This window comes from Pteropus alecto, unplaced genomic scaffold, assembly GCF_000325575.1.
Source record: "Pteropus alecto unplaced genomic scaffold, ASM32557v1 scaffold12, whole genome shotgun sequence".
Lineage (NCBI taxonomy): Eukaryota > Metazoa > Chordata > Mammalia > Chiroptera > Pteropodidae > Pteropus > Pteropus alecto.
Window position 1 is genome coordinate 7,297,152 of NW_006432669.1, and position 22,801 is coordinate 7,319,952.

Sequence of the window (22,801 nt, forward strand, 5' to 3'; positions counted from 1 at the left end):
AGATGAAGAACACACTGTAAGAGTTGAAAAATTAAATAGCCAGCTTGGGAAATAGAGTCGACCAAATGAAGGAAAGGATCAGTGATATTGAAGACGGAAATCTAGAAATAAATCAGAAGAAAGAAGAGAAACCAAAGAATAAAAAATGATGAAAGAGAAATACAAGAACTAGCTGATACCATCAGGAGAGAAAACATAAGAATAATGGGCATTACCAAAGGCGAGGAAAAGGAGCAGGAACTAGAAAGCATTTTCAGAAAAATAGTGGATGAGAATTTCCCAAATCTAAGGAATGAGCTGGAAACTGGAATTCAAGAAGTCAACAGAACACTCAATTACTTCAACCCAAAAAGGCCTTCACCAAGACACATTGGATTAAAGTTATCAAAAATCAATGACAAAGAGTTCTTAGGGCAGTCAGGGAAATGAAGATAGTAACCTATAAAGGAAAACCCATTAGATTATCATCAGACTTCTCAGTGCAGACCTTACAAGCCAGAAAGGAATGGAATCAAATATTTAAACTATTAAGTGAAAGGAACTACCAGCCTAGAATAATGTATCCAGCTAAGCTCTCCTTTAGATATGAAGGAGAAATTAAGACTTTGCAGACATACAAAAATTGAGGGAATTCACTACCAGGCCTGCAGTACAGGAAATACTGAAAGGGGTCAGTTCACCTAAAACAAAATGACAAAAAAATGCAGATTATGCTAAAAATTCTTTAGGCTGAGGAAAAACTAATACTACTTGGAAACTCCAATTTCCACAAAGGAATAAAGAGCAAGAAATTTTTTTTTCTTAAATGTGTGTAAATATAAAATATATTTGTTCTTTTACATTTCTGAAATTTCTAATTTTCACTTTTTTCTCTAAAAAATTAATAACAATGTGCTGGATGGTTTATAAAGTATATAGAAATAATTCATATGATAAGAATAGCACAAAAAATAGGAAGGGAAACACATAAGCATAATACATCTGATACATATTGCAAACCTTAGAACAACAATATACATATATACGTGTGTGTATATATATATATATGTGTGTGTGTGTGTGTGTGTACATATATATATGTACATCTATATATCTAAAGGGCTATAGCTAATAATCCAAAAGAGGACTTTAATGAAATACTAAAAAACAAATAAACAAACAAACAAAAAACTAGTAGTAAGTAAAGCAAGGCAAGAAAGCAAAAAAGGAGCAAAAACTGATGTGATAGATCGAAAATTAGTATATTAATGCTAGACTTAAACTCGACTACAGATAATTATATTAAATGGTCATTCACTAAAACACACCAAAGGCAGACATTGTTAGACTGTATGAAAAAGACTCTATAACATACAGTCTACAAGAATCTACTTTTAATGTAAAAAAATGATATACACACGTGTGTGTATATACATATATTTTTTAAAGTGAGAAGATAAAAAAAGTACACCATATGAATGTCAATCATAAAAAAGTTGAAGGAACTACGTTAATATCAGACAAAGTATATTTTAGCATAAGAAGTGTTACATAAGATAAAGATAGACACTTTATAATAATAAAAAGGTAAATTTCTCAAGAAGACATTACAAATCCAAAATGTATAGGCAACTAATAACAGAGCTTTAAATTATATGAAGCAAAATCTGATAGTACTTAAAGGAGAAATGGACAAATTCACAAATTCGCAATTAGTTGGAGATTTTAATACTCTTTTCAAGTAGTTTATCAATTATAAGAACAAAAAGAGAATAAAGTACAGAAGACTTGAACACAATTATTAATCAGTTTGAACTAATTGATATTTAAGAACACTATACCTGCCAACTACAGAATACACAATTTTTTAAAAATCTGCACATTGAACGTTCACCAAGATAAACTGCATGCTGGGCCAAAAGCAAATATCACTCATTATAAAAAGATTAAAAATTTATAGTATGTTTTTTAATTGCAACAGAAATAAATTATACATCAATAACAAAAGAATACTTGAAAATCACCAAATCTTTGGAAATTCAAAACACAACAATAATAAAATTGTCAAAGAAGAAATCACAAAGGAAATTAGAAAATATTTTGAACTGAATAATAATGAAAATACATGTTTGTGATACAGTTAAAGCAGTGCTTAGACATAAATTCATATCTTTAAAAAAAGAAAAATTAGAAAATTCATGATCTAAACTTTTACCTTAAAGAACTAGAAAAGTCAATTAATTTAAAGTCAAAGTTAATATAAGGAAAGAAAGATTAAATAGCAGATATCAATAAAACTTAATTTGGACAGACAATGGGGAATAAAATGAAATCCAAAGCTGGTTTTTGGAAAATATTAATAAAATTGATAAATATCAAAAAAGATGAGATAAAATTCAAATTATCAATAACAAGTATGATAGAGGAAACCACTATATTTCTATCCTAAGTCATTAAATGACAAGAAGGGAATGTTATTAATAACATTTAATTTTACAACTAAACCAAATAAATTTCTTAAAAGGCATAACTTTCATAACTGGCACAAAAAGAAATAGAAAATATGAATTGACCCATATCTATTAATAAAATTGATTTTATAAATAAAAATTTCCCACTACAAAAATTTCAGACCAGAGAGATCACTAATGAATTCCACAACATAAGGAAGAAATTAAACATCATGACCAAGTGGAGTTTACCTCAGGAATGCAAAGTTAGTTTAACTTTTAAAAATCAATTAATGTAATTAGTCACATAAAGAGAATAAAAGAGAAGAATCTTATATTAACCTTAGTAAATGAGGCATATGACAATATTCAATACACATAATGAAAATATTCAATATACATAATGAAACTCTTAACAACATAAGATTGGAGGGAAGTTTTCTCTGCCAGAAAAAGGGCATCTACAAAAATCATTATTCAACATCATAAAAGAACAAAAGTTTTTCCTTTTTTTATCTCTCGTCACTTCTGTTCAACATTTACTGGGTTCCTCAATAGTAAAATAAGGTATGAAAAGAAATAAAACACCTTAGAGATAGGAAAGGAAGAAGTAAAACTGTCTCTGCAGATGCCATAAATATGTATGTAAACTATCTTAAGAAATCTACCAAAAAAATCACTAAAATTAATATTTAGCAATGAACTAAACAAAATATGCACAAGACCTGTATACTGAGAAATTACATAACATTGCTGAGAAATGAAAATATATTTAAATAAATAAGGAGATATACCATTATAAAACTCAATAATGTTCATATGTCAGTTCTCTCCAAATTGATAAATTAATTCAACTTAATCCAGTCAAAATCTTGAGGACTTTATTTTTATAAGAGTTAGTTAGCAAGCTACTTGTAAAATTTACATTAAAATTCAAAGAATGCCCAAAACAATTTGGTAGAAAATGAACAAATTTAAAAGATATAGACACTTGATTTCAAGATTTCCTATAAAATTAATAATAATCAAGAAAGGGAGAAACTGGCATAAGACAGGTTTACAGATTAATGAAACTGAAGTAGTCCAGAAATAGACCCATACATATAAGGTCAATTAGTTTGTCACAAAAATGCCAAATAATTCAATGGGGAAAGTAGTATTTTGAATAGTGTTGTAACGTGTGAATATCTATGTTGAGTAAAATTGAACAGACTGACAGTAACAAATATTTTCAAGGATGTAGAACAGCTGGAAATTTCATACACCTTGCTAGTGGAGGTATAAAATTATATAATTACAAAGGAAAATAGTCTGCCAGTATATGGTTAAACATGTACCTCACATATATGGGTTATTCTACTTCTAATTATTTATTTACTCAAGAGAAATAAAAATGTGTCCACAAAAAACTTGAACATGAATGTACAAAGCAGTTTTATTCATAGTAACTTAAAACTGAAAACAAAATCAATGTCCAACAGTTAACAGGTGACTGGATAAACAAATTTGGCTTATCCATGTATTAGAATACTACTCAACAATTAAAAAGAATGAACTATTGATAATCCACAACAATACAGATGAATTTCATGAATCTTATGTTGAGAGAAAGAAGCCAGAGTCAAAAAAAAGCACAAATAGTATGATTCAATTTACTTAAGTCTAAAAAAGGCAAAAGTAATCTCAAAAAAAGGTTTATTTTAAAATATCACAATAAAAATATTGTACCTTATTACTTGTGGACTTGTGCAAGAGTTTTTCTAAGGAATATAATTAATGATTTCATTACATTACATTAGTGGTCTTCCAAATTACAGAATATGTAATTATTCTCATTTGTAAATTGATTCCAATAGTTTTCCAAACTGGTTATACCAATATAAAACACCACCATGAGTGTATAAGACTTCTTATTGACTGATATCTATGCCTACAATTAATATTTTCAAATTTCTCAAAGCACATTTTGTCAATTTTTTAAGCACAAAATAGAATGTCATTATGCTCTTAATTTGCATTTAACCTGATTATTAAAGATATTAAATGTGTTTTATATGTTTCTTGATTATTTTTGTTTCCTATTTTTTTGTTTTCATTTTTATAAATTGTTTTTCTTATGGAATCATAGGAGTTCTTTAATCTATTAGTCTTTGCAGTTATTTATCTGGTGGTTTGACCTTATCATACTAGATCCTTTAATGAAAAGACTGTTAATATTAGCACAGTCAAAGCCATCAAAAATTTGTTATGGATAGCAATGTTTTACATCTTGTTTGAAAAATGAATCCTTCACTACAACAAAGACATAAAAACATTTTCCTATATTCTTTTCTACAATAGTTCCCATTGGTATCACCATTTACTCAGCAGACAAGGGAAAAGTGAAAAATAGAGGATCATATGGAAGATTTGGTACCTGGATGATGTTTGGTACCTTCTTCTTTCCATATTTTATTGGCCAGAACTCAATCACATGCCTCATAAGGATGCTGGAAAGTGGAGTCTAATTATATACCCAGGATAAAAGGAAAATGTGGGTTTTGAACATTTAGCCAGTCTGTTCTTCCGATGAACATTTCAATTCCTACATATTGAATGAACTTACTCCCTCCCCAAGGGAGGCAAATGAAATCCTGTCTGGTCTCTGCATAAACTCAAGTTCAAGATTTCCAGGTATCCATCAGGCCCAGATATGGATCATCCTGATTCTATAACATATGAACTTAAAAGATAAGTTATGTAGCCTCACACAAAGGTAAAACAGGAATTATCCACAGAAAAATTATTCCATTCAGAAAAGAGAAGAATGGGAGACTCAAACCAGTCACTGGTCCATCACAAATATGAAATTCTTCTGTATAAGCATTTATTTTTAAAGGCTAGTTCCCTTGTATGCAGAGGAGAGAGAGCAGGTTCTTGATTAGACATTGATATTACTCTTTGGAAGAAATTGCCTTGTCTGTCCTCCAAGATATCTTGGCTCCACCCTCTGATTTTTTCCCTTTTTGTTTTACTCCATAACCACAACTGAAATGTGTATTGAGGAGCATTTCCTCCTTTGGGGCTATATAGATTTTGTAGATCAGATTCCTGTTGGTCTACATCTGAAAGACTATAATTGTTTTAAATTGCAAATATTCAAAGTTTTGTTGTCTTGAATTTAGACTCAGTTTCTTCAGCAATGCAGTTATCTCAACATCTCAAACTCTAATTGGCTTCTGATCTGTTTGCTTGCACTCAATTCCATGTACTAGTCATTTCACTTATTCCTTAAAAATAGTCATTAAATCCCCATGCCTTTTTTTTCTCAATGCAATGGCAGCTATCTTGAGGTCATCAGGTTTGGTTAGCCATGGGATTGATTCTTAATGAACCCCTATTACTCTATGATTTTTTATTCTTATTTCCCACTGTCTGGGATCTAGAAAAAGTTATATTTTCCAACTGTATTCGATATGTATTACCACAATAATGCTTCCAAAGATGCCCTGGGCATTGATATCAACCTAAGCAACAGAGAAGGAGTAGAGGAGTCACAGATTTGGGAGGTCAATTTTGTTGCTTTTCATGGCCAGAAATCAGCCTAATGTTATGCCTATTTGCATGTAGGAAAACCAAATGTGTGCCCAGAAGAAAAAAGAAATGGATTTTGGGGAGAGCAGAGCTTTCCAGACTTTGCTGTGCCCTCCATTTGTTTGAAATATTATTCTCTTTCCTATTTTTTTATTGGTCACCCTATTAATTTTATCATGCATTCTTAAAATCTAAAGTTCATTGATATTTTAAATGTTCTCCCTCAAAATAAAAGAACTTTAGGACATGGTAACTATATTCATTCCTTCTTTTTAATTACTTGCTCTTTTTGATTAGTATTTTAGTTTTGTCCCTTTTCATATGTCCACATTGTCATCATTGTTATTGTTGTTATTATTATTATTATTATTATTATTATTATTATTTTAGTAGTATATATTTTTATTACCTTTCTTTTTTGCATCTTAATCTACCTTTCTGGAGTTATTTTCCTTTTTTTTTCTGAAATACATATATCTTTCAATGATAGTTTGGTGGTGATAAACCTGTTTAGTTTTTGTAGATTTGATATCTTTATTTCCTTTTCACTTCTAAAAGGTAGTTTACTATACACAAAATTCTAGGTTTATAGTTTTCTTTTTTTCTTCTAAGCACATTAGATATAACTATTCCAACATCTTCTTCTGCTTCCATTGTTGCTGTTGGAAAGCCAGTGGACATTTAAATCATTGTGGGATTTTTTGTTTGTTTGTTTATAGATAATCTGTCTTCCCTCTCTGGCTATTCCTAATATTCGTCATTGGTGTTCTGTGGCCTAAATTATACTTAGTATATGCAGATCCTCCTTGACTTCCGGTGGGGGAACCTCCCAATAACCCATTGTAAATTGAAAATATGACAGAAAAGCATTTAATACACCCAATTTACCAAACATCATAGCTTAGACTAGCCTACCTTAAACATGCTCAGAACACAATATCCAAAAAACACTGGCAACACAGTACACTGTAGAGTAGCAGCTGTTTTTCCTCATGATCGTGCGCTTAACTGGGAGCTGCAGCTCACTGCTGCTGCCCAGCATCCTGAGAGAGTACGGTACTGCATTTCACTAATTTGGTGAAAGGTCAAAATTCAAAACTTGAAGTATGGTATGTGTTTTGCTTTTGTGACATTTTGAAGTTGAAAAATCATTTAAAGTCAAACCATCGTAAGTCAGGGACTGTCTGTATTGTATTTCCTTTACTTATGAATTCATTTCCTTCATCATTTTGGGAAAACTTTATTCCATTTTCTTTTTAGATATTAGATAGTCCTCTCTAGTCTCAGTCTCTCACTTTTCTCCTCTCACTCTTTTTCTTATATTCTCTGTCTAGATGGCGTCTAGACACCATCTTTAAGAAAATATTTTATTCAGCTATGTCCAATTTGATGTCTAACCCTCTATTAAGTTTTATATTTATACTTTTATATTTTTAATTGTGAATTTATATTCTATTTTTTAATCTGCACAGTTACTTTTATAGTCATATCTTCTTTAGTCATTTTTTATTCTATGATTATTTTTATTCCAAAGTTTATTTCAATTACATTTAATATGAAATTATGTATTTTTCTATATTTTATAATTCTAAAATGATTGAATAAGAATAATTATTATCAATTGGAACAACAAAATTAAAAAGTCAAATTCTACCATTAAAAGACAAAAATTTGCAGATATGAGTCAAAAGTTAAATCTATCATTTAGAGGAATTAGATGAAAACAAAGTGACACACCACGAAAAAAGGAAAGAAATAGAAAGAAAGAAAGAAAGAAAGAAAGAGAAAGAAAGAAAGAAAGAAAGAAAGAAAGAAAGAAAGAAAGAAAGAAAGAAAGAAAGAAAGAAAGAAAGAAAGAAAGGAAGAAAGAAAGAAAGAAAGTTAAGAGGATGAATAGGATAAAAGATTATTTAAAGCAAAAATATTAATAAATTAGAAAGAGGATCATTTTATTTTGATAAAGATTAAAACACCAAAAATTTATTAACTTTTACGAACATTTATTTGCAGAGAAAAAGTTAATCAAAATACAAAATGAAATTTTTGAAATATAAGAACATACTAGTAATAATGATAACAGTGAAAAATTTAATACACCTCTCTTAGTCTTACAAATAACTGGGACAAAAATGAAAAAGGATATAGAGCAGTAGTTTTCTAACACACTCCGTGAAGTAGAGAGATAAGCAGGTAAACTCTAGAACCCTCATTTCTACTTCAAGCAGACTAGCTTTGCTTTTAACTGTTGTTTTCTTTCTTTTCTTTTTTTTAGTATACAAATGTTCCATAAGAGCTGTGATTTGATAAAAGTTAAATTGCTTTAAAATTATGAAAAAGTAAAAATAATGTTTGAATTACACAATTAACAAAAACTGCCTAAAAGATACTTTTTAAACTTTTATCATAAATAAAATATACCTTTTTTCTCAATAGACATGTAACTTTCACAAAAAAATTGATTCTATATTTAACTACAAAGATTAATTCAATAAGTTTCCCCCAAAAAGAAACTATACAAGTCACTATCTCTACATATCAAAATATATGGCATGTGCCTACATCTAATAGAAGAAGAAAAGACAGTATGCTTTTATTATTAACCATAAATAGTAACTATATTGATCATTCAGCTCAAAAATTAGAGTAGAATATAAATGTACCAATCACGAAAGAGGATTAAAAAATTAAAAAACAGACTCATTAATTATAACAAAAAGTAGTAATAAATGCTCAAAATGCTTATTTGAAAAACCAATAAAAAGACAAATACCTGACAAAACTCGTCATTTAAAAATCATTATAGCTAAAATTTATTGAGTCCTCACTCTTCACCATGTATTTTGCTAAGCAATTTAGAAGAGCTTAGTTCACTTAATCCTCAAACAATATTATGCAAATCTTCCATTCATTTATTTCATAAACATTTATTAAGTATTAACTAATGCCCAGCACTCTGTGAGACACTGGACATACTGCTGAACAAGAGAAATTGTGTCATTACTCTCAAGATATTTGCAGTTTGAAGGAAAAAATAAATATCTCCATTGAACAAAATGCATAGAATTTAGATAACTTTCCTAAGGACACATAGCATCTTTGTGTTGGAATTTTAGTTTATCTCAATTGTATTCCTTGAAGGCCTATGCTTCTAACTAAACTGCAATGCTACAAAACGGGGAAAAAAGATTTAACAGTTACTATTTCTATAACTTTAAACAATTATTATTTATATAACTCATTGTTAAAACGTAGAAATTATGGATGAAATAGTTGATTTTCTAGGGAAACATGAATTGCCAAAGATGATGCAAGTAGATATTTAAAAACAACACAATTAAAGAAAACATGGATGAAATTGAAAGCACTGTAAAAACATAAAAATAAAAAAAGCTAACTCTGTTGATATTGACAGAATCGGGTGACTTTCGTGAGAAGCTATCAGTATTCTAAGGAATGTATAATTTCTCTACTATTTAAGCTATCAAAATAGAAGATAGATATAGTCTGGCGTGCTTATCAAGCTATCATTCATAACTGTGATACCTAATCTGTCAAAGCTAGCTTGTAAACAAACCAACCAACAGCTCATTAATAAATAAGCACACATACATACCAACAAACCCAATAAGCTACCGACAATCTCATCTTTGAATATAGGTACAAAAAATGTTAACTTTAAATAAAAAATAAATTAATTTTCACACATGTTCAAAGAATGATATGCCATGCCAACTTAAGGGTTATTACAAAACGCAAGGTTCGATTTTCCTGGATGTTGGATATATGCACCTAAACAAGCAAAAACTGTCAACTCTAATACAACAATTTCAATTCTATGTTTTATTCCTAAGGAATAAATAAGAAAAGTGTTAAAAAATACACAAAATGTTTATTATAGCATTGTTTATAGTAGTGCATAGTACTATTATTCCTATAAGGAAATTAGAGAAAAATATCCTATGCTTAGCAATTATAATCTATGGTAGAATGTTACAAGAGATGCAAATAGTATATACAAAGCACTTCATTATTTAAAAGGAAAAAACTAAATTCCAGCAGACTACACAAATAAAGAAAAACTTTGCTAAAGAGGAGGCATTGAGAATCGGTCTCAATGGATTAGTAGGATTTTAACAGATATGATTGGAAACACACAGAGATGTCTTTCCAGGTCAGGAGATATGGAAGGAAGTAGTGAGAAATCAAACTGAAAAGGTAGAATAGGTCCAGACCATAAAATGCATTAAATATAGATAGTAATAAATAAATCAGTGGAACAGAACTGAGAATCCTAAAACAGATTCAAGTATGTGAGAACAAATTAAATGACAAAAACAACATTCTAAATATTGTGGAAAAGGGATTTTTACTTTCAATGATGCCGAAACAATTAGTTGCATGCCCTATCTCACACTAACAACAAGAATATTGTTCAAACGGATTAAAGATACAACAGTTAAAAAAATAATAAAAAATATACTACTAGAAATACTGCAGAAAATGTGGACATAAACTTGAGTTTACAGATAATTTTATAAATAAAAATTTAGAAATCAAGAAGGAAAAATCAGATGTTTGTTTTTCCCAAAAATGTTTATAAAACTGTATCCCAGATGCCATCATAAACAAACAATACACTGAGGAAGAATTCTTCTGAGAAACAAAGTTTTAATGGTTCTAATACACAAAGAATTCTAAGAAAATTAATTTAAACAATGCAAACAGGCAAATAGATAAAAGAAAAAATTAGAAAAACAACATAAGCTAACATTCCATAAAAGCAGATGCAAATGGACAATAAATTATGAAATAATGTTCAACTATCTGAGAATTCAGAAAAAAATATTAATTAAAGTGGCAAATGTCATTTTTTACTTTTCAGTACTGATAAAAATTAATCACATAAAATGGTGGCAAGGATATGGAGAAACAGTCTCATATATTACTGATAGATGTGGAAACTGCCACTATATTATTGAAAAACAATCTGGCAGTACTTATTAAAATGAAAAATGTACATGCCCTTTGATTCATCAATTCCACTTCTGTGAATGTCTTCTGTAGAAAAGAAAAGCAATACTACATGATATATGTGCAATGTTGTTTATAGCAATATTGTTTCTTAGTGAAAAATTTTTTTTAAAACTGAGACTATACTGAATGTCTAACTATAAGGGATGGTTGATTAAATTCTGCTACAGCAATACAATGGAATGATATTCACATATTAACCAGAATGTCATGAGTTGATCTTGGATATGAGCTTTTAATAATAATAGTAAATATCATATATATTAGTTACATTTTTTTAAAATAAAATAAAAACTCATCGTATGTGTGTATATATGCATTATAATGACAAGGTGAGAGATTACATGCAAACTGTACTCATTGTTGCAGAAAGAATATATTTGCAGGGATGGGGGCAAAAATATTTCTTAATTCACTTAGTTCACAACTTCTTTGTTTGATTCCTGGCAATAGGTATTTATTACTTTTGTAATTTAACCAATCTTTTACTTTAACCCTTTAAACAATCTTACAAAGTTTTTTAAAATAAAGTATAATGTAATAAAATATCTAAAATATTATCTCTGAATTGCTTTCCTGAAATATGAAAGAAAAGGAAACTGTCTTCTTTGTAGTCAAACTACTTATGAGACGACCTGCATGGAAAGTGAAGTATATCAACCAGCACATGATCCTTAATTGTGATTACACTTCATTGCACTCAGCCTATTAAGTACTTAAATTACCAGACAACAGAATCTATGTTCCTAAAGTAAATTAATGATGTTTTTCCTCCTTATGTAGCCCAGTTCCAACAATCACATGGATGAAGGTTAATGGTTATATTCCTAGTAAGGCACGTCTGCGGAAATCTCAGGCGGTGCTGGAAATACCTAACGTGCAGCTGGATGACGCAGGCACGTATGAGTGCAGAGCTGAAAACTCACGTGGAAAAAATTCCTTTCGTGGACAATTACAAGTATACAGTAAGTATTATAAGCAAAGCATGATGCTCTAGTCTCAAGAGTCAAACTGACAATGCAGATCACTTTAAATGTTGTTTCTTAGGCACATAAAAGCCAAATTACAATTAATAATCATACTTCTTTGGTACAGTAAAGCATCATGTACAGTAAAGCATCATGTACTGTACTTCTTTGGTACAATAAAGCATCATGTACAGTAAAGCATCATGTACTGTACTTCTTTGGTACAGTAAAGCATTATGAAGACACATGCTTTAAATTAAAAATGAATGTGTAATTATCAGTTTCTTTATACAGTATAGAGAGTTGATATTTGTGAAACTGAGATATTCCCCTGGCACCAAAACTAACCTTTGGATCAGTTAAAAATCTTGTAAACTTTATTAACTTATTCTTGCCCTTGGCCTGAATCAGGAGTCACAATATATTACCCATGAACCAAATCCTGCTCAGCTGTCTTTTTTGGGGGGGAGGGGGAAATACAAGTTTACTGAAATGCAACCACATCCATTTATTTACATATTGTCTATGTCAGGTTTTGCACTGCTGTGGCAAATTTAAGTAGCTGAGACACAGACCAGCTGACACAAAGCCTAAAATATTTGCTATCAGATACTTTATAGAAAAACTTTACTGACCTCTGGCTTAAATTCATTCATTTGTTGACAAATAGCCTCTACAGCCTACAAATGTTTATATTATCCAAAAATGCCAAAGAGCCAACCAGGTTATGTATAAGAATTGGGAAAACCTACTTCAAAAATATCTACAATCTCCTCTGTATGTCTAAGGATCCCAAATTGCATCTACTTTTCATATGTGCTTTTTTTATAACAGACATTATCAATAATGGGTAAGTGATATGATTCTTATGTCTCAGACAAAGACACTAAAAAAGAGAGGAAAATAATAATCCAGAGCATTGATATAAGTAAATACAGATGCTTCCAATATGAAATTATCCAAATTGCATATTTGGCTGAACCTGCTAAACAACTATGGCTGTTACTGTATCTCAAGATCAGTTTTTCTAAAAAGCTTGATGTTCTTCATAAGGACTCTTAAAGAGTATTTTGAAATATTAATATCTGAAGTCAGTCTGTTTTTCTTTCATTATCTCTAGTAACACCTTTAGGAATTCAGTATTCATCAAATTGACTATGTCATGCACATTTTATTCATTCATTCGCTAAGTCAATTAATGTTTATTAAGTGCCTATTACTGCTCTATATGCTAGCAATAGAGTTTTGAAGAAACTCATGATCCATTGGATTAAATGAAAAGCAAGCTCTACATTTGAGAAGAGAGCATGACATCTGCCGTGATAAAAGCATATGCAAAGGATTTGGGGAGCATAATCCTACTGAGATGATTTAGGGAAAAGTTTCCAGAGGATTTGTACCTTTAAAGTCTAAACAGAGAAGCATCCTGGAAGAAACATAAAGTAATTTAGAAGTTTGTAAGATGGAAGCACCAGCATTGGTTTGGTTATTTTTAGGCCATGGATATTATATTTGGATTAAATCCACAAGGCAAACTGTTCACAGTTTCTAACATCATTAAGTCAATTCTCTAGCCATAGAGGAAAAAGCTGTTACTTTTATACTCTGAGGAACAATGGCTAACATTCAAATACATTATGTCTCTTTATCCTCACAGTGATAGTGATGATACAAATCTGATACTGAAAGATTGATACAGTTCAACTACTGTTTTGCTGCTCAAAAGCACACATACACACACACACACACAAATGTAAGGAGTCCCTGTTATTCTTAAGGCTATTTGAGAAAAGTCCCAAATCTTTCTGTGTTGTGAAGAACGGCCTATACCTAAATAATAATTAGATTTACAGTCTGGGACAGAAGCTCCTATAGGGCACTATTCTACTTGCCCTCCTTCCCACTTGGACTACTTGATTCATTGGTGGTAGCAATCATTGCCAAGAAAAATAGAAAAATATTTGCTTTCACTCAATATTACTGGTGCACCTTCTGGTGAGAGGATATGCTACTAAGAAACAACTGTGGATTCTCTTTGTCATGCACAATTAGATGTACACTGTAGGCCAAACTAGGTAAGGACACACCTGCCCACACTGTCATGTATTTCTGACAGCGTGGGAAGGTAACTTAGAAGACTGTGGCCTTTCACTGTAGCCCATGTTTAGGGTGGTTTCCTGCCCTGCTCCTGATTTGCCCTGGATAGTCCCAGATTATGTCTATTGTCCCGGGACAGTTATGAATAGTGCCCTATTTCACTTTCAGAAGTATCTTGGTTATTACATATTCACTCAACTCTTGTACTTTTTAAACTGTTGTGTTTAACATGAGGGCTTTTCTCCCCCACGCATCAAATTCTGTAGAATGTAGAAAAATCTTGGCTAATATTTCCACCTGACTAGCAGTAGATACAGATAGCAGGATGCATAAATGTTCCATTGTATCCATAGTTTGTGTTTATAATCTTCTCTCAGGATGCATTTCTGTTGGAAGCTCTGTAACCTGAGTTTTGCATGTTGGAAGGAGTAGAGGCTGACACTTTTTATCTAAATAGTCAATATTCATAGAGTATTGAAAGCATAGTCTTTCTTGTAGCTCACATTCTTTTTGAAAGTATAATTATGGGAATGTTTTTCATATTCAGTTTAGATTCAAAAGATGAACCAAGGTTCTAAGGCAACCTTTTTTGTATTATTTTTTTGGTTAAATCATTAAAAATGCTAATATAGGTGGTAGGTTTAAATTTAGATCACATGTTTTATTGTTTATAACTCAGAATCTGTATTAACATACAATAAATGATATAGCATAAGTAAAGATGTTCATAACACAAATCAATTTTAAAATAATACTCATAAAAAGGAATAAACTAGCAAAAAAATTAAAACACAAAGTTTTGGTAATAATTTGAACCTTAGAATAAACTGTATATTTATTCTATTGAATATACATATCATTTAGACTATAGAGTAATTTTATGGATGAAATAATTTTTTTGATCATTTCTGTCTCCTCTAATTTCTGATGATTAATCAAAAAAGAACTTGTTTTAACTACTCACACAAAATTTTTAGTCTTTATAATTCTAATATAAATTGACTCTTGCTTGGTAAGGTTCTCATTCAAAATGAAAATACAGAATGAAAGAATGAGAAAACAAAAGGAAGAAAGGAGGGAAGGAAAAGAGGAAGGCAGGCAGCATGTTCACACATTTTAAAGCAGTTTTATATATAAGGAGCTCTCATAATAGGAGGTATTTTGTTCACAGAAAAATCTTATTATATAAAGATATGTGATCTATAAATTTAAACATATATCACGTATCCCAACTAGTAATTTGTTACCCTATATAGAAGGATACTGTCACTGTGATTGCTGAATAGTTTATACTTATTATTTAGACTAGAAATATATCAGTATTAAAAAATACCTGTTACCAAGATGCTTAAAAGAAAATTACATTGCATTGTACTAAATATCCTATAAGGTTTCTATTTTCAGTGCAGTGTAGTATTATAGGTTTGTTTTGCTTTTTGTTTTGCTGTAAAATCTCTGGAAAGTATCCTCACAAATTTTAATAACTTCCAGTGTCTGCAAATTTGTTTACATGTAAGCTTTTTCCAGACAAAGACTATTTTTTGTTTTCTAATTATTCTTATTTTCAGCAGTAAGCATTATACTCAGGACAATTTTTATTATAAGTCTATGCTTATTATAAAGATTAATGCTTAGATATGTACACCATTCTTCAAGGTACACTGTAAAGAATAGATGGATTTTAGGAGACTAAAAAACTATCAGAGGGAACAAATAGCTGCCAAGAGCTTATGGTTTAGACACTACTATAGTATTAGGTACTTTATGTAATATTAACCCACAATAGCTATTAGGAATTAATTTTCCTGCTTAACAGATTGGGAAGTTAAGGCCTGGAAAGGTTAAGGAGCTTATTACTGAAGGTCCAAATAATAATAAGCAGTAGAACCAGATTCCAACTTAAAACTAGCAATGACACCAGAAATCAAACCCCAACTATAGGATGCTACCTCTCAGTGAAATATTGAGGCCATGAGCTAAGGCATGGTTGAGAAAGGAATGGAGAGTAGTTAATTCCTATTTACTCATCTGTTATTAAATTGTTTGATACATTAAATCCTCGTCATTAGTTCTTACTCTCTATTTTTCTTTTCTTCCAAATTGTGTTTTTATATATTAGGCATGATTTTTAAAGATGTTTTAGCTATTAAAATACATTAAAATTTTGCCATAGAAAATAATGTAAAGTTGTAGACTTCTAGCTAATAATTTAATCCATAAAGAAAATGTTTTCAACTCATCTTTGGAGAAAATTTCTCACCTTGAGTTCTGGTGTTATGAAAATCATACCATATATATTCATAGTTGATAAAAAATAAAGTTCCAGTTATCACATGGGTAATGGATTGAGGGAAGGAAATTAACCAATATTTTTTATACTCAATCATCATCATAGCCCATTTAAATAGGAATTACCACCTACAACTTACAGATGAGACACATTACAGTTAAATAACTCATTCTTGATGACGTATTAGAGCAAGGGCATGGTAACACTGGGATTTGAACCTACATTTACCCCCAACTTTGTAATCTTTCCAGTATACCATATTACCTCTCACTGGTCCACAGCTGAGAGTCGTAATATTGAAAATGATCTATGTGGATAAAATATGTTGACTTCTCAACACTTAAGAGTACAGGAGCAATGAAGGAGGCCAATAACAAGTAGCATGTAACAACAGATTTTCAAAGTTTCTAATGGCAAGAGATAATAAGCAAGATTTCCTTTATGCACATCTGCTTAGAGTTTTAAAAAATGTAACCTGGAGACCGATCTGAAGCTCAAATGTATTACATAAGTAGTTGCCAATATATAGTGCACCTGGTGAGAGTATGATAGCTTCTGGGTTTAAGGTGCCATATGTCTCTTAAATTTTTTTCACACTGAAATAGATGGCCTGACAAAAGCTAGATAAAAGAGGTTACTAGTTTTCAAAAAAAAAAAAAAAATTCTGGTGGCAGCGTAACAGGTCATTTTTATTTGTAGAATTGTTGGTAGAGTGAATTTGAATATTATTTTAATTGCATTTGTCTCATCCGTTAAATTTTGAGCAGACAGTAAGTAAATATTGTAGCATATTTCTTTGTATTCTCAGTGCTAATCATTGCACCAATAGTGATGTCTAATAAGTACTTGAAGAATAAAGGAAAGCAAGAATTATTTCTTTTTAAATTTATTGGTCACTTGTTGAATTTATGACAAATTCATTTTGGAGTCAGAACTTTAAATTAGGCCATTAGTACAGAGTAATCCAAAAATATGTTTGAAGAAACATTAGTTTGATTTCTAGTTTTTTGCTTTTCCATATGATGCAATCGGTTTTTAAAAGTTTTTTTTCCTAAATTTTCATTTTAGCAACTTTTTAAGATTTTTTTCAATTTCTTTTTAACTCCCACAAGCTGCATATCCCAGCACTAGTTGTAGTATATTAAGACGCATATCAAATACAACTAACCAACTATTATATGTAGGTCAGTGCTATGTCTAAAGTAAATATATATGTTATGTCAGTTCTACTCTTGATGATCTAACTAGCTGGGATGTCAAACAATAACTAAAATATTCAATAACAGTATGTCAGCAACAGAAGAGGGATAAAAGCTACTATGTGATTATATCCAAGTGAATAAGAACTATAGATGTCCAGAGAGGAACAGATGACTCTCCTTTAAGGTTAGGTTTAATAAACCTTATATAACTAGACTAAAGCTTCAATTATGAGTAGAATTAAAAGAGACAGAGAAGTAGAACATTCCACATGTATTGAACAATCTGAAGAAGATGCAGCCTGTGTTTGGAACACAGCAAACATGTCTACTTGGATTACAGGGGTCATGTATAGTTATGAAGTAGAGTAGGAAAGTTTATAGAAAGTCCAAAGGAGGAAACAGAGTTTAATGTTGCTTTTGTATCTCATCATTTCTATCAGTATTTTTAGTGTAGATGACTACAAAGAGACTGATTTTGGGAGCCAGACACAAAAATTAGGATCAATATTTAAAGCTCACCCTGGTAGACTGTTGAATGATAGATTCTAGGCTTAAAGTTGAATCACAGTGTATTCAAAAGCCTACAAATCCTGACTATGCCAAGGTAAGTCTCTTAAAGACTGGGTTATGTTGGCTGGAAGACCGATGAGCTACTAAAAACAAAGTTCTCATTTACAGACAACTAGTTATGCAGCAAATGCTTCCAATTCATTTTTCAATATTTCAAAATAGGATGTAAGAAATATATGCTCCCTGGAGTCAGAAATATCTGACTTTGAAAGTGGTTTCTGTCCCTTACTATGTGCCTTTGGGTAAATTTTCTTAACCTCTCTGAGCCAACGTTTCCTGATTCATAAAATGAAATGTTTGTTTTCAGGGTCAATGTTGCAGAGATCAATTGATAACTGAGTTCAGTGTTTAGGATTAACATTTAATAAATGACAGTTTCTTCTCTCTTGCTCTTTCTCCTTCCTTCTAAATTGGCTTTGGTTTTGGACATCTGCTGTCCCTTTAGACCCACTGATATCCATGTGCAATTTCCTTCAGCATATCTTCTTTCCTTTCTCATACTATCCTTTCCTTTCTTATGCTATGCTATGACTTTACAACTCCTTTACCACAGTATAAACTTCTTAAATATAATATATGTGTTCTATATCCCTAATAGCCTCTAAGATTGAGCAAGGACTAAATGAGGTGAATGAATCAATGACCAAAGTCCTCAGTAGCACAAAGTAAAATATTTTATAGATTTATGGCAAAAAAATGTTGCTAGAAATAACAAATTGTTCAATTTTTTTTTCATATTTATTTTAATTGTTTAAAATAGAATACTTATGGACTAAGGGTCACTTGTTTTCAGTGTTTTTATTTTAAGTATCAGCCAATGGAGGAAAGACTCCAGCCTCTATTTTATATATTTGATATAATTACATTATATCTTTTCTAACTTATAAAGTTTATTTTAACTACTGTCCAATATGTTACTTAAAATTTGATTTCATCAAATGAAATACATCTGTACACACTCACTATAAGATAACCACATAATATACACAGGTAAAGATGCAAGTTTTGAGATGTATCTAGATAACGCCGGTTGTTAAAAAACTAAAATAATTCCAAAAGATACTATTTATGCATTTCTGTTGAGGCAGAAGTTGGTCTCAGGGTGCAGTCTATAAAAATCCATAAGTAAGACTCAAGAGTTAAGTAGATTAATTTGATTAGGGTCAGACTTAACATTTCTAAAAAAAACCCAAACAAACGAATTTCAGGATAAACAAAGAAGGAAAGCATACTTCGGAAAAGCTGAATTTAATGTAGTCTTTCATTCAGATGCTTCATTTTCACATTTTCAATAGTGTTCCTATAACATAAATTACCTTTATATTGAATGTTCTTCCACATTTATTTTGCAAATACTTCTGCTGCAGGTCATTTATTGGCTACAAGTAAATATAGTACAAAATCGTAACAAAAAGAGTATAAAACGCCAATCTAAAAAAGCAGTCTGTTTAAAAGCAGATATGACATAATTCTTGTTTTATTTCTAATGAATTATTCAGCAGAATAATTTTTTTTCTAGATTTTGACCGTACACAATTCTTTAGAGCAGTGAAAACTATCTTGTCATAAAACAAGCAACCTCTGCTAGCTTATAATATTAGAAACGTCATCATTGACAAACACAGAAAGGTGGAAGTTTTCCAAGTGCAGCAAAATTGAGGTCAGAAAGACAGAGAAAAAGAAGTGCTTCCTCTGTCCAGAACATATTCTTGAATTGCCAAAATTGGAGAAAGTAAGTGGAGGAGGGGCGATAAAAAGGAACCGGTCTCTCTGATTTTTCCCCCCTAACTTATAAAAATGAACATCTGTGTTAAAGAACCATCTCTGAACCCGACTTTCATCATTATATTATAGCATCCCTATACTGGGCAGCTCAACAGGTGCACAACAGGTTGTGCTCTAGGTTCATTAAAAAAGGCATTTTGGCCTATTACTCAGAATTCTATTATCCCTACTGTTCTAGTGCCTAACAACAACATATATCAAGGATAGACTCCCCGCAGCCTGGTTATACCCAGCTAACTTCTGGCACCAGATTCTTAAGATAACTACAATTAAAACAACTAAAGGAAATTTAGCAACGCAGTACAAAAGTAGGAGCTGGGGATTACATTTTACCATTTAGTTGGTAAAAGTAGTCCGATCATGCCCGAACTTTTATTTACGCCGTGCGTACAAAGCTCCGGAGCCGTGTCCCTTCGCGGCCCCATTTGCACGTGCGACCGCTCCACGCGGGGCCGCGCGCCGACATCCACTTCACGGGCGGCCGGCTAGTTCAGCGGCTGTGGACGCGTCCTTTCGCCCTTGGCTGGCGTCTTCCCGGCCGGGCCAGAGCCCCGACAATTCCGCGGACGTCTTTCATCCCGTCGCGCCGCTTGCGGCTTGCTCGCGCGGCGCACCGACGCTTCCGCGGCGGGGCTTTGAGAGCGCGCGCGCGCCTGCGAGGCCGCGGCCCCGGCCCACGCCGCTCGCCCGGGGTGTCGCGCGGGCCCAGCACGCTTACCGCGGCTCCGCGCTGCGCCGGCTTTCTCAAGTTGCACAACCGCTTCGAATCGCAGCCACAGCACACTCTTTGTTGATCAAGGATTCTTCCTCTGTTGTTATTTTGCATATTTGAAGAATGCTAGTAAGTACAGAAAAAACTGTACACCAAGTGAACTTTGAATTTACAAATTATTTTCCAAAAGCGGTTCGGTTTCTGTTAAGGAAAAAAAGAGCAGTTATCAATAAATGGACGTGTTGTATTACTTCAACCTGTGCTAACGCTGCCCCAGTACTTGGAAAAAGTGATGCCTCTTAAGTACCTGACTTCCTACTAAACAAATTATGGTGTCTTGAGGGAGAATCTAGCCACTGTTTTGAAGTGGGGAAACAAGATATACTTCTTTTAGCTTACAAAAATGTTTTAAATGATCGCAATATCACTACTATACATTTTTTACACGAGAAATACAGTTCTGTGTGTAATGCAAAGCGTGAATCAGTAAAATTACTGCAATTAATAGGTCCATATAAATTTCGAACTTGGTAAAGTGAGACTGGAATCTCCCTTTTTTTTAATGCTTCAACTCTTACAGCTTACCCACACTGGATAGAAAAACTGAATGATACTCAGTTAGACAGTGGGAGCCCTTTGCGATGGGAATGTAAGGCTACTGGAAAACCCAGACCCACATACCGTTGGCTGAAGAATGGAGTGCCTCTCCTAACTCAGGTACTGTTGGATAACTATTAACCTGTCCCAGTGTACTTTTGGCAGGATTGCACATAGGACATACTGTCCTTTATTCTTCTTGAAAGCCATTTCTTATGTCTTAAGTATTTGGAGTAATATAACAAATATAGAAACAATTTTTATTTTCATTACCTCATTACTATTAAAAACAATACATTGTTTAGGTTTTATTTAATCCTATAAAGTCATGAAAACATTAATGGTTATTATAGACTCATTGTCATTTCTAGCCAACTTTTAGATAACATCTAGCTTGTTGCTGTCACTTTGCGGATGATGGAGTTAACTTCAATGAGTAAAATGACTGGCCCGAGTTCATGTATCTAGTAAGGGACGAGATTGGAGTAGAATCCTAGTCTTCTGTGTCCTAGGCAAGGTATTTCTGTGACATCCTGCTACCCATAGACTTAAATATCTTTTTAGTAAATCTGCCTTTTTGTAAAACAACTTAATGTGTTCCGGATTTGAAAATAAATCAATTACTATTTAATTTCAGAATAATGGTAATTTTAGCTCTTTCCGTTATTGTGGCCTTTGCAGGAAAGTGGACACTATTTACGGCCAAAATAGAGGAAGAAGCGAATATAAAGTTGAAATTCCAAACACATTCTGCCCAGGGGCCTTTTGTCTATCATTTACCTCTTTGGGCTTCAGTTTGCTTCTTTGTGAATTGAAGAGATTAGATCAGATCCTTCCCACAGTCCCATCCAGTTCCAATATTCCCTTATTCTGAAACCAGTTAGATCAAAACAATTACACAAAAAGACACAAATAAAAAGAACTATAGAGCTGTTTAAAAAAAAAATGTGAGGGAAAGGGTGGAAATCCTGTCATTGAGTTATTTGCCTCTTTCTCATTCTTTCTAAATCTGCTACCAGATAAACCTTGAGAAGGGACTATGCTGGTTATATTTTCTACTCCCAGCATCCAAGTAAAGTAAATTCCACTGGCAAATAATACGTTTGCAAAGTGAATGGGTTTATTTTGAAAATGGTGTCAAATTACTTGGTATCTCTGTTGATAAAGTACTACTCACTAATGTTTAAAAAAATGATTTGCTTGACATTAAGTAGACAAGACACCTGGTTAACAACATTTTAAATTTAAAATTCGTTTTTGAAATGTGCGCTTGGCCTCCGTTTACCTTAATTTGCACATGCTCCGTTTTCTGTCTTCTATATTGTTTCTTCTTATAATGAAGTTTACATTGTTTTACCAATAATTTTATACAGAATCCAGTTGCAGGGCAGTTTTTTTTCTTTGTGTTGTTTTGTTGAGAGAAGTGAGAAAAAGACAAACTCCTCACCAGATCAATATAATAAAAGGATTCTTGCTATGACCTTAACTATACTTAACCTTGATGCCTCAGTCCTTTCTATCATGTGAATCCCTGCTTCTCCTTTATA

At 31.9% G+C, this 22,801-nt stretch overlaps 1 protein-coding gene across 1 annotated transcript in view; it reads left to right on the forward strand.

Annotated features, from left to right (window-relative positions):
* CNTN5 (contactin 5) overlaps positions 1-22,801 on the forward strand; it is a 466,521-nt gene that overhangs the window by 197,610 nt on the left and 246,110 nt on the right. Inside the window, exons 7-8 of the mRNA XM_006907500.1 lie at positions 11,817-11,998; positions 21,238-21,374. Of these exons, the coding sequence (XP_006907562.1) occupies positions 11,817-11,998; positions 21,238-21,374 (319 nt within the window). The remainder of the gene's footprint in view (positions 1-11,816; positions 11,999-21,237; positions 21,375-22,801) is intronic.